We start from the raw sequence: 16,224 nt of genomic DNA on the forward strand, positions 1-16,224 counted from the left end.
TGGCTGTTACAATCATAGTGTGGCGATTTACACTAAATAAAAAATTGGACCACGTTGCCCATTTATTCTTCATTCTGGAATACATCATTTCAAAAGAGGCATTCATACATTTTCTTGTAGGAAAAAAATAATACGTACAAATGGAACTATGGCCAAAGTCAAAGTCAAAAACGTACGTAAATACATAATATTTACGTACAGCCACCTGTGATAATATGTTACACGACGAAGGCCGCAAAAATATCTGACAGGATCTTATTTGTAGAGCTTAAAAATAAAAGTTTGTCACATATTTTTGCGGCCTTCGAAGAGTAAAATATTATTGCAGGTGACTGTACGTACATTACGTACGTAGTATTTTACCCTATTAGGTATAGGCACATGTGTTATCTATCGCAGATAAAGATTTTTACTTTAAGCGAGGTTTAGACTAGCAAGAAAATGCATGCAATTTTCATTACATTGCGGTAACTGATAAAAATTTTGTATGCAGTTTACCTTAGTATTCAGCAATGTAATGTAAATTGCATGCAAGTTCTTGGTAGTCTAAACCTCGCTTTAGAAAAATAAAAACAATAGGCTTTTAACCAAAGAGTATAGTAAGTGTATAGAAAAAGAGAGCCCTCTTCAAGCATTTTATGGAAACTCATTTGAAAGCGCCATCTCCGATTTGCATCCGTAACTAACTATGTATGTGTGCGTGCACATTTACATATGCATCCGTATTGTGTACTTTCGTCCTACATAATAATATTAGGTCTACTTGGGCGGTTTACAAGTCAATCGTTTTTGTTTAAAAGATATCAAACAAAATAACTGTACATAATATTATTATATTAGAACGAAAGTACGCAATAGGGTATTTGACTGTATTTAAAATAAATTATTTTACACCATGCATGAAATTAAGCACCAGAAGATTAATAGAGAAACGTAGACAGCAGTTATTTTTAGGCACAATTTCTATTTTAAAACCCATATAAAACTATAAAGTAGGTAATTTGATTGTGACGTCACATGCTAGTGTTTCATATAAATCTCATAGTAGCAAAATCGTTTTGACAATTCGAAAAAACAAACTGATTTGACTAGTAGTCAAATACCCTATTACGAAGTACAAAATCAAAGAACATAAGTAGACCTAATATTTTGTAGAAAAGGGTTTAAAAAAAACAAAATAATTTATTTTATTTTAATCGAATAGCATAAAAAGTCACAAATATATCGAAAATATAACAGGTATGTCACAAGCTTATATCCAAGGTTCTCAGCCAAGGTTCAAGGTTCGATGACCTGATCTCACTTACTTCTGACGAAGCTCAATGGCTGAGGTGAGAACCTTGGATCAAAATAATTAAAAAACATACACTGTACTTCATAGTAAAACACGTATGTTTATACAACTATAGGTATACAAAATAGTAAAAGACTAGGTGTAAAAACTTGCAGCATCTGATTCTCTCTGGAACTATTCTTCTTTTTACCTTTGTTCATCTATGTGTACAAAGCTGCAAGCTGCATTAGACTCGTCTTCTGTAACTTGTGCCTGATGCTGACTTGCCTGATTCTCAAGCTTCTCAACTGAGCATTCCTTCTTTGACCTTAACATCCAACTGGACTTGATTTTAAGATATTCCAGATGTGTAGTGTCTAAGTAGGATCTTTCAATTTCCGGTAATTTTTCGCCGCGCTTTGAAGCTCCGTACACATTTCGCTTCAGATATTCTTTAAAATAAACACATGAGAAATGTAATGATGTCGTGATTCGGGTCCTTCTTGTAGCTGGTGAAATTCAGGCATAGGTCGTATGTTTTGTCTACGCACGTATCTTCATAGATACAGTATATCTCGTCTTACTTAGCGGAATCAAATCGGACAAATATGTCATCGGACAAATATGTCGTAAACAAAATTAAAATAAGCCTAAAGGTTTTTATCATAGCTAGCCTTTTCATCGCTGGTTGCAATGAGCGCCAAGGATAGTATTTTCTTCTTACCTTCGAGGATATCTAGGCCTTCCGGCATTACCTTGAGCACCGATAAAATTTTAAACCTCCAGGTTTTGTAACATTGAAACTATTGGGATTCTAATTACCCTATTTGAATTTTACTCGTGTTTTATGCTGCTTGCTTGCTTGCTCCGATTTTACTTTGCTCTGCTATGCACTTTAAAATTAATAGAGAAATAATAAGTTTGTATCAATCATATTTCTGTTTACGATATTAATTTTTTCTAACCAAAGAATATAAATAGTATATGTATAGTAAAAGAGAGCCAACTCGCGAGTAAATGTCAAAAAACGTCTACACAAACGCCCCAAGCGGATACTGGATCAACTAACCTTTACGTATGTGTGCGTGGCACACATGCATACTAATAAAAACTATGGCGCCTTTTTTTCTTGACCGTTTACAGTGAACTACAATGAGGTTTCCATTATTTCACCTTATTGCAATCACGTGAAAAATGAATACACCTCATTGTAGTGCACTGTACACGGTCAAGGAAAAAGGCGCCAATATGTAATACCTATTCACATTCAGTGACGATTTACTATACCAGTCTTTTATAAATGGTATCACGAAACAATATTTTAGTCGCAAGAGTAAAAACACGATGTGTAAAAATGTCGTTTATTTTTCATTACTTGCATGCATAACAAACCAAAAGATATTTTCTACGGGTAGCACTTATAGTAAATTAGTTCGAAATAATAAAAATCCACTATTAAAACTGGGACGCAAATAATGTAACTAGTTAGCACGAGCCACGAAGCATTGACGCGTTTCGGAGTAATATTGTTTTATTTCGCAAAGTCGAAGAGGCAAAATCGTTTCTTTCTCCCAGGCGCACTCATTTTCAACAATTTATAGTGATTATACTTAAATTATTAATTAAAATTCAAAAAATTTAAATTTTCTGTTTTGACTTTTATAGTTTGACGGTTACTATGACTTTTTTTAATGTTTCGTTTCACGTAGGGCACTTGGTGAAATGAAACTATTTAGTTACTTTTTGTTAATAAAAACGATTATATTATGTTCATATAAATTAAATTATATTAAAACTATTTAAAAAATGTGAGGTCCATTAATAACAAAAAAAATTAATCGTGTTATACTTGAAACGGAATTTGTGTTAAAAATGCAGTTTTTTATTTATTTTTAACAATTATGGCCTGGATGCGAGTTTCTTAAGCCACCACAGATAAAGGAGTAAACATGTTTTTCCGCGGTGACACCATCTAGTTGATCTATATGGAACCATCAGGTGAGGAAATTTTGTTGGAAAGTTGATGCAGACGGCGCTGGCTTCCATGTATAAGGTACCCCCCTTTTAAGTTTCGCCCCCCTGTTTCTGACAGTAAATAACCGTTGCCAGGTAACAACATTATGAATAAAGAAACGTGTTGACGTACGCGATCATATTCTTTGATATGCAACCTTCTTAATGTTGTATTCATGCCTTTAAATTGTATCAATTTTATAGTGAAATCTGGTGACGTAGTTTGCATAATAGTAAGTCAACTTTACGCAAAAGTAGGTAGTCGATCCAATTAATAGAAATCGCCTCCATCTTTACTAATGTTAACTACATTTCTATGTGTCGCCCCCCGGCTAGGCCCTATTGCATGGAGACTATATAAAGGAGCCAAATCTCTATGTATCATAGAGTAACTGATACTAGAGCGTTACTGTCATAGTAAATTTTGTAACCCCAGTAAATTCACTGCCATCTGTCGACACACTTTAAAACTAAAAATGAAGATTTATAAAAATACGATAGAATGTATTTAAATATAGATAAATGATTTTTTTTATTTGCATTAATTATTTTATTTTGACCCATGTTCTTTCACTGATATGCGTTAAAATTGTTAAATAACAAACGAAACCGTCAACGCCATCTATACGACTGTAGGCCAAAACTAGTAGCGCCCTCTGAACGAGAATCAAATTTTCTTGATTTTCGAGGCACGTTTTTTCCTTAGACTGTATCCTTCTATTACGGAGTTGTATCTATATTTGCTATGTATGAAAAGTGTCCATCAAAAAACAGTAATTAGGCGGCGCCATCATACACCGAAATACTACCAAAGACAACCTACGTAATTTGGTCGGGTTATTTGTTGCCTTATATGGTTCATGTCCCAGAGCCTAACTAGCGCCACCGAAGAGATTAGGAACTATTATTTAAAGCTGAAAGCGGTCACTTTTGCAACAATTCTGCCATAAGAGATTGGCATCCTTTCTATACCATCCATACCCTATTGCTTGAGCTTGACATCTATGACGTGTATGTCAAATGTGACGCATACATTTTCCTTTTTCATACTTTTTCACACAATTTGTTAGTATTTTGGCTACAAGATATTTTGTTTTGTGTTTTCGTTCATTTATTTCATAAGAAAAGATGTCTTACGACGGTTCAGGCGAGGAAGAACAACCTGAAACCGAGATAATATTCGAAGCTCGGAGAGACTCGAGCTCCGAAGAACCTCCCATGTCCGAGTGGTCTTCGCTTATCATGAAAATTGAAGAAGAAAACTTGAAGAAGAAACAGTATGAGCAAGGACTGTATGATCCTGGTAGCGGCGAGATATGTGCCGCCTACGTCTCACAGTCCGATAGCGCAGTTCTCCGTCACCCCTACTACAACTACCCAAGTATCCCCGACCCTGGCGTCATTAATGCACTACTCGAACCCCCGCCAAAAAAAATATACCCTAGCGATGGCCAAGAATACTACTTAGCAATTTGCAAGACCACAAACCAATGTCCTGTGAGAATATTTCACAGAAACTTGGTACATACACATATTAATTTGAGTTACTACGAGGTCAATCCCAACGGAGTCCGCGCCATGGCCATGGCCTTGGAGAAGAATACTTTTGTCACACATTTTGATCTAACTGACAACTGGCTAAACGATGATGCCTGCTTTCATCTGGGCCAGATGCTGGGAAATAATTCTACGCTTACCAGCTTAAATTTACGCGGGTGCCGCATTGGATTTAGTGGGATTCGCAGAATATGCGAAGGTCTTACAACGAATAGGGCACTGAGAGTGCTAAACGTCAGTCACTGCCAAATCGGCGACGAAGGACTCGAGCAACTCGCTCACGTCATAATGCTTCTTTCGGATATATATGAACTAGACTTGTCACATAATGCGATTTCCGGAAAAGGTTGTCTACATTTGGCCGAAGCACTAGAGACGCAAAACAAACTTACGTCAATAAATTTATCTCACAACAATCTGTATTCGTTCCAGTCCGGCCTCTGTAGCGTACTTGAGCTTCTAGGGCAAAATCCGGAATTTGAGTACTTAAATTTATCCTGGAACTCACTAAGTGGACAAAAAATAGCAACTAGTATTAGAAACGTATTTCAATCCAAACTCTTACGCCACGTAGATCTTAATAACAACAAGTTATGCGACACGCCGATTATAACAAAGTTAATAGCCTGGTTTGCTAAGCCGAAGAAGATGAAGTGTTTCGATTTGTCATATAATCCTCTTACCCTAGCGGATGCTGAGCTAGTTATCCATAAGTTTCAACAGAGCAAAATACAAGCCCTTAATTTAGAGGGTGTTAATGTCAACAAACTGTTTGTAGATGTATTAAAAACCATTCAAGCAACAAGGAAAGATGTCGTTGTTTCGCACGGGTACGTGCAAGGTGGCTTTAAGTCCACTGGGCCGGATACGAGAGAGCTCGTATTGAATAGAATTGAATATATAGGGAAAAAAAATAAGAAACGTCAGGTGGATATAGCTGTCGTGATTCTACAGTTTGTTAAAGAAAAAATCATGTTTCTCGAACCAAAAGATTTGAACTACAAATTGAAGCAATTAGGAGTAGTTTTGGACGACGATCTCTTAAACGCAGTTCAGGAACTTTGGCCGGGGGAGCCAACGAAAAAAGGTGCCAAGACGATAGCCTTTAAGCCACTAGCGGATTATATTAAAAGAAAGTGGCCGGACAGAAAGGCACCGCCTACACCGCCCCCCGAGCCTGAACCAGAGCCAGTCGCAAAGAAAGGCAAGAAAAAAGGAAAATGATGGAAAATATCAGTGCCTTAGCAGTACTTCAATGCTAACCTTATTTGTTCTGTGATCGACAGATGATTCGGTCCAGACATTTTTAATAGCTACCTATATTCCATTGAGAAAGTAATTTTTTCGTGTTAGTGATTTCATTTTATTATTCATTTTTAAGAATTATTTACTTAAGTCTTGCTGAGTACTATGTTTATAAGTGTCTTTATTCATTAAAATGTTCTTTTTTTTTGTTAAGCAGAAGACAATTTTATTAAAATGACTAAAAGGAACTCCCACTTGTATCAAGCTACACACTTTGCACAAAATAGGTTGTATACCTGTGTCTCGCATTAGAATGTATGAGAAGATAGAACCTCCTGCAGCGCCTTAGGAGATCAAGTAGTCGGTATTCTGGCTTCAGCCTAGGCTGAAGTTTTAAGGCATTATTTATAAACGGTTGTCGAAACCGTTGATAATCGCGTGTCCCTGTCCGTCATTTTTAACCGACTTCAAAAAAGGAGGAGGCTATCAATCCGACCGTTTTTTATTTATTTAATAAATTTTGTATATACATAAGTACCTATACTTATATTGACCGGGATATAGACCGTGATTACCTTTTGTATTATTTGTGAGCTCCCGATATTTCGACGCAGTTACTTGCATCATGTTCACGGGTGACTGAAGATAGCGGGTGGGTGTCAAAGTTGTGTAGACAGCGCTCTGTCTACCCTCATTCTTGCGCGTCGGCTGCGTTCACTTTCAACGTTACCAACGGTCGCATTCACACTTGTTGGTGGTTGGTGTGTACTCATAAGTACCTATGTTACCTCAGAACATCGTCATTTCTGAACCGATTTGGAATAGTACATTTCGATGCTAGTGCGGAAAGTATGTCATGGAGCGACGACCTGGTGAAGGTCGCGGGAATTCGGTGGTTGCGAGCGGCACAGGATCGGTCGGAGTGGCGAGCCTTGGGGGAGGCCTATGTCCAGTAGTGGACGTCTATCGGCTGACATGATGATGATGATTTGTACAAAAATTAATTCGTTTAATAGATAACACAATTCCCATAATGAGAGCGCAGCAACCAACTGCAGCCAATATCAACTGAATCGTTTTGTCACAAACACACATACAATGCATACAATAGTGCAACGTGGGGGGTAAGTGAAATATTGTACGAGTCTGTATATTCACGACAGCCAGCATTAGTGAATTAAAGACTCGAGTAACAATATTCTTATCCCCGGAGTTATACACAATGTTTTTCATCACACTTGCGAAGAAAAAAATTAAATTTTAAGCGAAAGCATTCTTAAATACGGTCACATTTCAAACATTCATCCGCCATTTTGAAATTTTTTGGCAGTTTAGGCATTGAAGGCACAGACCCATCGGCATTCAGCCACAATTGAAAATTGTGAAAAAAATATTTTTGACCTCAGCAGCTCGTGACATCTCAGGAAAGTGCGACTTTTGTCATTCCAGGGAGTGAGGAAAGTGCGACTTTGCGAGTGAAACAAAGTAGCTTTTTAATTTAGTGAAGGCCACTTCATACTTCGGGGTCTATTACAAATTCGAAGTACATTTTAACCTTTAATATTTTCTCACTACTGAGGTGAAATAGTACATTTCGATGCTAGTGCGGAAAGTATGTATCACTTCACGAGCACCGAGATATCTTGCCACGAACCGTAGGCGAGTGGCAAGACTCGGGGCGAGTGAGGAATGACATTTCCGCACGTGTATCGAACGACTTTTTTAATACAGTTGCGAAAAAATAAGAAAAGCAACAAGTAAGGAACGGAATTCGAAACTTTTATATTATTAATTCTGTGACATCATTGACATTGACATTGACATTATGAAGAAGTGTTTTTCTAGCTTTTATTCGACTAGAATTGATTTTGTTATTATTATTGAACCCACTTCAATGAAAGTTTTTTTTTTCAAATGCATGTTCTATAAGACAGAAACAATTGTAAATATTAAAACATTGTACTATTATTACCTAAATATCGTTATTTATCACTAGACTTATATTGACCGGGATATAGACCGTGATTACCTTTTACCGTGAACATGATGCATGTAACTGCGTCGAAATATCGGGAGCTCACAAATAATACAAAAGGTAATCACGGTCTATATCCCGGTCAATATAAGTCTAGTGAAACTAACCGTGAATCATTCAAAACTCTAATCGTTATTTATGATTATATGTGTATCGTATATTTATAAAAAACAATATCGAATGTTGCCTTTGGAAACTTAAAACATTCTTGCATTAATAAAATACGCTTCTTCTTTGACAGGCGTTCCGTTCCATTCAGACAACTTATTAAGAACGGTTTTTCAACATTAAAAAATAAACGTGTTATAATACTTATAATGATGAAGAGGTAAGTAATAAAATATGAAATATGCATATTTTTCGTATTCTTACATTAACAATAGGTTTTTATGTTGATTACCACGTTTAAAGGAAACTAATATTAACACAAGTAAAAATTTAAAAAAATTGGAAAGGAAAAAGCACTAGTTCGCGAAAACCAACTTTCCGCACGCTAAACAGCCACGAAAAGTAACACTTTTTGAGCAACTGTATTAAAAATAGTTATTTGTGCAACAAGAGAGGAAAGTTGGTTTTTCTTGCGAGTGTTTATTTTGAGTCCCGAGAAAGCGAAAGATTCTATAATTGAATCACGAGCGAAGCGAGTGATTCTAAGGTAGAATCTTGAGCGTAGCGAGGGACTCAAAAACACGAGATGTAAAATAACTTTGCTCTCGTGTTGCACACATAATTTTTCACCTCAGTAGTGAGAACATATTAAAGGTTAAAATGTATTTCGAATTACACAGAATAAACAGAAAAAAAAAGTATTATAATATGTACGATACGGGACCGGACCGGATCGGACCGGACCGGACCGTACCGTACCGTACCGGACCGGACCGTACCGTACCGGACCGGACCGTACCGTACCGGATCGGACCGGACCGTACCGTACCATACCATAAAAAAAATGTTAAAAAGTACAAGGCCTTCACTAAATTAAAAAGCTACATTGTTTCACTCCCTGGAGTGAGGAAAGTCGCACTTTCAACAAAGTACCTTTTTAATTTAGTGAAGGCCATGAACTGGCACTTCACACTTTAATTTTATTTTTTTTGTTTCTGTATTATTCTGTGTAATTCCAAATACATTTTAACCTTTAATATGTTCTCACTACTGAGGTGAAAAATTATGTGTGCAACACGAGAGCAAAGTTATTTTACATCTCGTGTTTTTGAGTCCCTCGCTACGCTCAAGATTCTACCTTAGAATCTTTCGCTTTCTCGGGACTCAAAATAAACACTCGCAAGAAAAACCAACTTTCCTCTCTTGCTGCACAAATAACTATTTTTGTTTGAATGTTAGGTAGTGCCAAGTTGGGTCGTTTTTGTCAAAACCTAGTTCCGATGATGGGATCCGTGAGGAATGTAGGGCACGACTCAAATCTTAAAGGCATATACATAGCGATTTGATGAAGTGGAACTGCTGATAATGACCAGAACAGGACTTTTTAACAAGGCATATTTCACTTTTGGCGATTTGCCCTCTTCATTATGTTTGTTAAGCAAATAAGTTCTGAAGGAACATTTCTATTAAGATCTTTTTCTGATGATGGGTTTAGATTGAAACTTAATACGTACCCGAAGCGCAAAAATGTTTAGTTTGTATGGGGCCCAATCCGCCAAATACATTCCATGAATCGTCTCTTTCCGAACAGACTCTAGTGACATGATAGTTTGGTCAGACAGGAACGAGTCTTACAGAATGATGCACTCATAAGAAAAATTTAAAACTAAAAATGGGAAAATAAAATTAATTTAAAAAAAGTAAACCCAACTTCAAAAAGGATAAAATAAAATATTATCCCGATTTATATATTTATATACAACTGAAACGTTTGAGGTCGGTGCCAAGCCAGATTTTAAAAGAGTCTACACCCCGTCAAATCGAATGCTAACCCACAACAACTGGTGTAGTTTGATAAGAAAGAAAGAACCAGTATTGTAACTATTTGGCTTGCCACCAGTTTGTAAGAGGTAGCTAAGCTAATATCAAGCTTCTAGCGATGAATACATTTTCTGTATTGTTTAGGAGCTAATTCCAATATTACCTATTAGTAGTGCAGTGTTCGTATATTTAGACATTCCATTTTTAAAAGTGTAAAATAACGTAGGATTTGCAAGTTTGTTATTTATTTACTTAGTTAAAACCAACTTAAAACAGTGAAACGGTTATTATTAATCATACGATTAATCTGTCCACTTATTATCGAAATATCATGAATCATGATATATTTATGTTTTTAAACATTGATCATAAAAGGATTACTTAGGCATATACAATTTACGTGCCAAAAGTATCTAACTATATTGTCAAAACGACTCTAAAATCTTACATTCAAATTTAAACCCTGGTGTAAGAACCTAATAGTTTTTAATTTTTGATATTTGTTTCGCGGTTACATATTTTTAAAGTGGTAAAAGTGTTGTTAAGATGTTTTTTTGTCCTAACAAGACCAGCATCGATCAGGGGGTTTATGGAATTAGCAGGCCTAAAAGCGAATACTACTATTAAGTTTGCGAGAAAGTACTTACGGTCAAGTGTGATAATTTGTTTATTTGTTTATTAGGATCACCAACAGAAGATACAATTTACATACTAGTATTAACTTACAAAAAGGGCACATTTTTTATTGATCCCCACTTACAGGCAACTTGCTCCGAAATAATAAATGAAGGAGCTTGAATAATAATACTACTAATAATAATAATAAAACTAAAGCTATGTGGGGGCTTATAAAACAGCATACCTCTTCCACAAATACCATTACTCCTTCAATAGAGAAATTAACCTATGAATGTAAAACTATTAATGAACCACAGCGAATAGCTAAGACTTTTAATAGATTTTTCACTAGTCAGCAATCCCATTCCATGTCCAGTGTTCAGGACTACAAATTAATGACTGATAAGGTATGTAATAGTATGTTTGTAGTGCCCGTTGATGCGCATGAAATAAGGAAAATAGTACGATCCTTAAAAAATAAAAATAAATCGACTAATTAAATCTTGTATTGACTACATAGTATATCCTCTTGTGTATATTATTAATCTTATGCTAAGTACAGGTATATTTCCAAATTCCCTAAAAGTAGCACTTATAAAACCAATACATAAAAAAGGTGCTATGGATAACATAAATAATTATAGACCTATATAGCCCTGTTGTCTAGCTTCTCTAAAATTTTTGAAAAAGTAACTTATACAAGACTAGATAATTATTTGAGTTCTATAAAAATTTTGAATCCATGCCAATATGGTTTTCAAAAACAGAAATCTACTTCTCTGGCAATTTTAAAAATACCTATAGTTTAAGGGCATATGGGATAGAATCAATGATAAGCAACCTTGTATATCTTTGCTGTTAGACATGTCTAAAGCTTTTGACTGCATAGTACATGATATACTTTTGAAGCAATTAGACAACATTGGAGTGCGAGGTCATGTACTTAAATTATTTGAATCCTATTTAAAATAACAGACAACAAGCTGCAATGGTCATCAATTATTGCAAAGAACTCAAAACTATAGTTAGTACTCTTTCGGCTTTTGAAACTACTAATTTAGGAGTACCTCAGGGTAGTGTGCTGGGGCCTCTTTTGTTTTTAGTGTATGTTAACGAGTTTCCTAAAATTGTTGACGAGTTGTGCGTGTTGTTCGCGGATGATGCCACTATACTATTTTCAGGGGATATACACAACATACCTCATATGGAACAAAATATTAACTCAACACTTAAAAAAGTAATAAATTGGCTTCACTCACTAAATCTTAAAGTCGACTTAGATAAAACTAAATATATCCAGTTTAGGAATTATAAAACAACTCTCATACAATTAAATATTACAGAAGGGGGAACGACATTAGAAGAAGTTAGTAATATACGTTTCCTGGGTGTTACTATTGATACTTTCCTTAACTGGAAAGAGCATATTGCACGAATTAATAATTTAATTTCTAGCCAATGTTATGCTTTGTCAATTTTATCGGGCACTTGCTCCGAAATCATAGTTAGAAACTCTTACTATGGCAATGTTTTTCCCCTGCTGACCTACGGAATTATTTTTTGGGGAAATTCTGTAGATGTGCAAAGTCCTTTTCTTTTACAAAAGAGATGCGTACGTACTATATACCGTATGAATACCGAGGAATCACTTCGAAATGTATTTAAAGACAACCGGATACTCACTCTTACGGGTATTTATGTACTTGAACTCTGTCTTTTCGTTAAGAATAATTTTGAATATTTCGCTAAAAAGTCTTCATTAAGAGACAATCTAAGAGAAAAGTACAAGTATAACCTAATATATCCAAAGGCAAATAACACGTTGTACTGCAAAAGCGCCTTCTATACTTCCATACGTGTATTTAATGCCCTACCTATATTAAAATTTTAAATGATAACAAATTTAAGTACCAGTTAAAAAGGTTTTTACAGACAATGTATATTATAGTTTAAAGGAATTTTTCGAAGCGATGGAAACAGCAAGTGATTTGTATTAGATGCTAAGACCAGATGTTACATGTATATAGTTGTTAATTATTTTTAAGGCTATAAATTGTATGCTCGAAACGAGCAACTGTTGATACCTTTTGATATAATGAACACCTTTATGTACCTACACAGTTTACAATAAATAAATTACTTACTTACTTACTTACTAATCAATAGAACTAAGGCTAACATGGAGCTGATCTGACGATGCAGTCGAAAGGTAACCAAAGGAACTCCTCAATGGGAGAACACAAACATATCGAGTGTAGGCTCATTACAAAGGTCTCGAGAAGTAGATAGAAGGTCACGAGAAATAGAAGTGCGTGTTATAAAAATAATTGACAGTACTATTATATACTCCAAACAATTTTCAGGATCCAAATAATAGCGTACCTACGTACCTACCGAACCGCTTTAAACATTACACTATTAAGTAAATTCGGTTAGCGACGAACACGACATTTTAGTAATATATTTACTTACATGTATAATAGTAGTAATTTTTCTGCAAATTGAGTTTTCACTGTTCGGGGCGAACTTTTTGTAAATAGAGATGTGTCTCTATAATGTAAAACTAAAGAGGCAGATTTCATTTCATTTCATTTCATTTCATTTCATTTATTTATTTGCCATAAATAGTATGCACACATAGAATGGTACATTTTTATAACGTGTTGTTTTGTCTCAATACAATTTTACCAGATCGGTGTAGCATAAATAAAAATAAAATATTTACAATAATAAACTAGCATGCGATTCATTTTATCTTACATTAAATTTTACAAAGTACTCGTTAAGGCTATACGGACACAGCTCAATAAGATATTTCTTTAGACTAGGGAAAAAAAGATTTTGGTCGGTATAAGGCGTTGTAAATGTTTGCCGCAACATGCCTATGGCATCTCAGGAACATTGCTGTTTCACCAACAGGAGCCTGAACGTCATGACTCATGAGCAAATATTTTATTTAGCCCATCCCATCACTATTAAAATTGGTTCTCAGCGGATATAAACCAGGATATCGCCGCACAAGCTTACAGAATTCCATAATATACAGCGCGGACAGTGGGTAAACCTAATTGCTTAAATAATTCTCTACACGACACTCGATTTGACATAATTCCACTCAAAATCTTCTTCTTCCTCGGTTCCTCATAACTGAGGGTCGCGCGCGACCACACGAGGTCGTTATTTTGTGCACCAAGGCTCTCCATTCTGCACGATTTTCCGCCTGTCTGATAATAGGCGCCTGTGTAGATCCCTAACGAAAGCGTTACAGTGTCTACGGGTTGGCGGATGTCCACTGCCCCGTCCTCCATCCACCATGCCAACCATAATGCGCCTTTCAAGGTTATCTGGCTCCCGTCTGGCCACGTGTCCAAAGTAGCTAAGGATCCGCTGCAGGCAAATGCCTGATAAACGGCACTAGATTTTCAATTCCGTCAGGATTGGCGCATTATGCGGTGCGCCGTTCAAGCCATACAACCATTTTCAGTCGCAGATTATTGAAAGTAGTTACAATTAGAAAAGTGTCGCAACTGTTACGACACAACGTGACAGTGACAGGTTTGGTTTTTATGTGCGGTAACAGTGTACACACAATGTGACCAAAATGCCTTTTAGTAATTAATAATTATGCGTAGTCAATGTGTCCACACTTTACGGAAACAATTGTGTCGAATCATTTGTTTTCATAATTCAGTGGCTTATTCATGCCACAAAAGCTTATGTTTATCATTAATATTTGTTCCTTTACTATTGCACAGGATTCTGAGGACTGGAATATTAAAAATATGTTAATAAAATTCATTAAATGTTTGTTTACAATCGTTAAATTTTAATTATTTTGGAGGCGCGTTGGCAAATATATAATCTTTGATAAAATAACACGATGTATTTCTTTTTGCAATTCTTTTGCATCCAGTAATTAACAAAATATGACAATATATAAACCTAAAAATAAAGTACTTGACATTATCTTATCAACAGCAATGGCGTGGCCTTTCCATTGTAATACGTTAATATTTAGTTTCACGTCAACTGGATTTTATATCATATTTTATTGAAATTATTTTAACAGCGGCGACAGCAAGTAAGTGAATGAATGAATGATTTGTGCTGCAAGTGGTTACAATCTGGTAACAATGTTACGACACTGCGATGTAACATAGTAACTAAATACGACTGTGTCGACTCGTCCCCATTTTATTTACTCGTGTCAACCAACATACGGCGTAACAAAAATGTTACCAGAATATTTGAGTGTCGAAACATGTAGTAATTGCGGCTAATAATTTTTAAGAAAAAAAAACCGACTTCAATGGGGGATGCCGTTGAAAGGTTACTTATTGTTGATGATGCACTCCAGACAATGAAATGAAAAAGACAGCATCTTTTGCCTAACTAAAAGGAGGTAAAACCACCCACTTTTCTAGTAGCATTACGTTTCTGTAAGGGTCACAGTTCTAACCTAACCTAACCCACTTTTCTGATAGCAGTTCGGTTCTGTGAGGATCGCAGTTCAAAAAAAAGTTCAGGTCCAAGTTTGGGTCTGGGTCCATAACGAGGACAATAAATCGCCAAACGTGAACTATGTGTCGTTGAAGAGTTCCATTCTGATCATCATCAGCAGTTCCACTTCATCAAATGTCACTTTTTTATGTAAATGCTGGATTTGTTGATGAAAATACAAAAATCACTATATGTATGCCTTTCACATTTAAGGAGTTCCCTCGGCTCCTTATGGATCCCATCATCAGAACTCGAGCTTGACAAAAATGTGTCTTAAAAACCTAACTTGCTTAAGAAACATAACGAAGAGGACAAATCGCCAAACGTGAACTATGCGTCATGAAAGAGTTCCGTTCTGATTATCATCAGCAGTTCCACTTCATCAAATGTCACTTTTTTAAATGTAAATGCTTGATTTGTTGTTAAAAATCCTAAAATCACGATATGTATGCCTTTAACATTTGAGGAGTTCCCTCGATTCCTCATGGATCCCATCATCAGAACTGCGTTTTGACAAAAACGGGACTGATCTGTATATATATACTTACAATGAAAAAAAGAATTTTCAAAATCGGTCCAGAAATGACGGAGTTATGGAGTAACAAACATAAAAAAAAACAACTGAATTGAGAACCTCCTCCTTTTCTTGAAGTCGGTTAAAAATGGTTGTATAGGAAGGAATACCCAACATCTTGCGCCAACGCCACATATCAAATGCGTCAATTCTACTCCGAGAACACGCTTTCAGACTCCAGGTTTCCGAACCATACAGGAATATAGAGAAGACCAGGGTGTGCATTAGCTTGGTTTAGATTGCTTTGCTGAATTGCTGATTCCTCTGTTCCTCCAGATCTTCCCTAACCGCTTAACCGCAGATTTTGCGATCTGAGCTCTATCTGATCACCTCTCGCTCACAATCGCCGTCCGAGGCAACACAGCCTGTTTCTGTACGAGTACACTAAACTAATAATTAAGAACATTTTAGGTATTTATTAATATTTGTATAATTTTTGACATTGTATTTCTGTATTTTTGACCTGTGTAAAATTGTGAA

General features: G+C 35.8%; 3 protein-coding genes across 8 annotated transcripts in view; 2 read left to right on the plus strand and 1 right to left on the minus strand.

Moving 5' to 3' along the window:
• LOC134754840 (uncharacterized) overlaps positions 1-16,224 on the plus strand; it is a 193,962-nt gene that overhangs the window by 91,664 nt on the left and 86,074 nt on the right. The gene's annotated exons all lie outside the window — the stretch shown is intronic.
• The window catches only part of LOC134754895 (CD82 antigen-like), a 99,319-nt gene that overhangs the window by 40,710 nt on the left and 42,385 nt on the right, over positions 1-16,224 (minus strand). The gene's annotated exons all lie outside the window — the stretch shown is intronic.
• On the plus strand, positions 4,342-6,081 carry LOC134754122 (leucine-rich repeat-containing protein 74A-like). Its single transcript, XM_063690201.1, has one exon. The coding sequence runs from the start codon at positions 4,415-4,417 to the stop codon at positions 6,065-6,067; it is 1,653 nt and encodes a 550-aa protein (XP_063546271.1). The 5' UTR covers positions 4,342-4,414; the 3' UTR covers positions 6,068-6,081.

Source organism: Cydia strobilella, chromosome Z (genome assembly GCF_947568885.1).
Source record: "Cydia strobilella chromosome Z, ilCydStro3.1, whole genome shotgun sequence".
Classification (NCBI taxonomy): Eukaryota; Metazoa; Arthropoda; class Insecta; order Lepidoptera; family Tortricidae; genus Cydia; species Cydia strobilella.